Here is a 1,465-nt window from a genome sequence, read left to right as displayed (position 1 = left end):
ATATATATATATATATATATATATATATTCCAAAAAAATTAATCACTAATAGATTGCAAATCTTCTCCTGTTTCCTACTTAGAAAGATTAATGAGATTAAAGTGGTTGATGTTACAGACACACCTTAATGTTACTGAGTTAATATCATGGCAACAAACAAACAAAGACATTAAAATGCAGGAATTTGCCATTTAACACTTATCTATTAAATTATCTACTAAGTAATCATATAAAGAGTATCACAGAGAACTCTCTCTCTCTCTCTCTCTCTCATATGCACTCTCACTCCTTCTCTCTCTCTCTCTCTCTCTCTCTCTCTCTCTCTCTCACCCACACATGGTCATTGTCACTTTCTCACTCATTTCTTTCTCATCATTAATAGTAGTTGTAGTAATTATAGTAATGGTATTTAGGAGTATTATAACTCCACGTTCAATGTGTTGACTTCATCATCTTTTCCCTCTCTGTCCAGGTGAAGCCCTACATCTGGCAAGGGATTTCGGCTACACCTGTGAGACAGAGTTTCCCACTAAAGCTGTGGGCGAACATCTGGCCCGGCAGCACACGGAGCCTAAAGAGCAGAACGCACGCAAGAAAATGGTGCTGGCCACCAAGTATGTAATCAAATGCATTAATACAAACTCTATCTATCTATCTATCTATCTATCTATCTATCTATCTATCTATCTATCTATCTATCTATGTGAGTAGTAAGTACACTGTCTGACTTTTTGTCTCTGTGTACAATGTGCTTCCTGTGTATGTGTGTGTAGGCAGATTTGTAAGGAATTTCAAGATTTGTTAAGTCAGGATCGTTCTCCATTGGGTTCATCAAGACCGACACCAATCTTGGACTTAGATATTCAGAGACATCTAACACATTTCAGGTATTTACACACACACACACACACTACTAAAATACATTATTATTATTATTATTATTATTATTATTATTATTATTATTATTATTATTATTATTATCATATCTTTGGTATGATTTATTTTGCTCTGCAGTCTGATCACACACGGTTTCGGGACGCCGGCAATCTGCGCGGCTCTCAGCACCTTCCAGACGATCCTCAGTGAAATGTTGAACTACTTGGAGAAGCACTCGGCCAATAAGAGCACGGGGACACCGGACGGCGGCCAGATCAACTCTAACTCGGAAAAGACGCCGCTACGCAAAACAAACGAGGCGCCGTCAAAAGACGGAAAAATGGAGAAAACGGAATGACTCCACTCCTTCTTATTCTGTTTATTTTTATTTATTTATTTATTTTTTGGGCAAAATTAGAAATTGCTGCTGACTCACTTCCGGATCTGAGCTTTGTTATTGGGCGGTCTCTTAATAGGGGCGTGGCTCAAACAGGGCGAGCTGTTTTTGTTTCGTTTTTGTTTTGTTTTGTCTGCGATTAATTTATTTCTGGGTTATTTTACTAATGTGTCTTTATAACTATGTTCCAGT

General features: G+C 37.5%; 1 protein-coding gene across 1 annotated transcript in view; it reads left to right on the top strand.

Moving 5' to 3' along the window:
• tfap2d (transcription factor AP-2 delta (activating enhancer binding protein 2 delta)) overlaps nt 1-1,234 on the top strand; it is a 13,402-nt gene extending 12,168 nt beyond the window's left edge. The window contains exons 6-8 of the mRNA XM_060883865.1: nt 473-614; nt 774-887; nt 1,015-1,234. Coding sequence (XP_060739848.1) covers nt 473-614; nt 774-887; nt 1,015-1,234 — 476 coding nt within the window. The remainder of the gene's footprint in view (nt 1-472; nt 615-773; nt 888-1,014) is intronic.
• Nucleotides 1,235-1,465: the final 231 nt, after the last annotated feature.

The sequence above is a fragment of the Tachysurus vachellii genome, chromosome 12, assembly GCF_030014155.1.
Source record: "Tachysurus vachellii isolate PV-2020 chromosome 12, HZAU_Pvac_v1, whole genome shotgun sequence".
In the NCBI taxonomy this organism is placed as follows: domain Eukaryota; kingdom Metazoa; phylum Chordata; class Actinopteri; order Siluriformes; family Bagridae; genus Tachysurus; species Tachysurus vachellii.
This window is presented reverse-complemented; position numbering and strand designations above follow the sequence as displayed.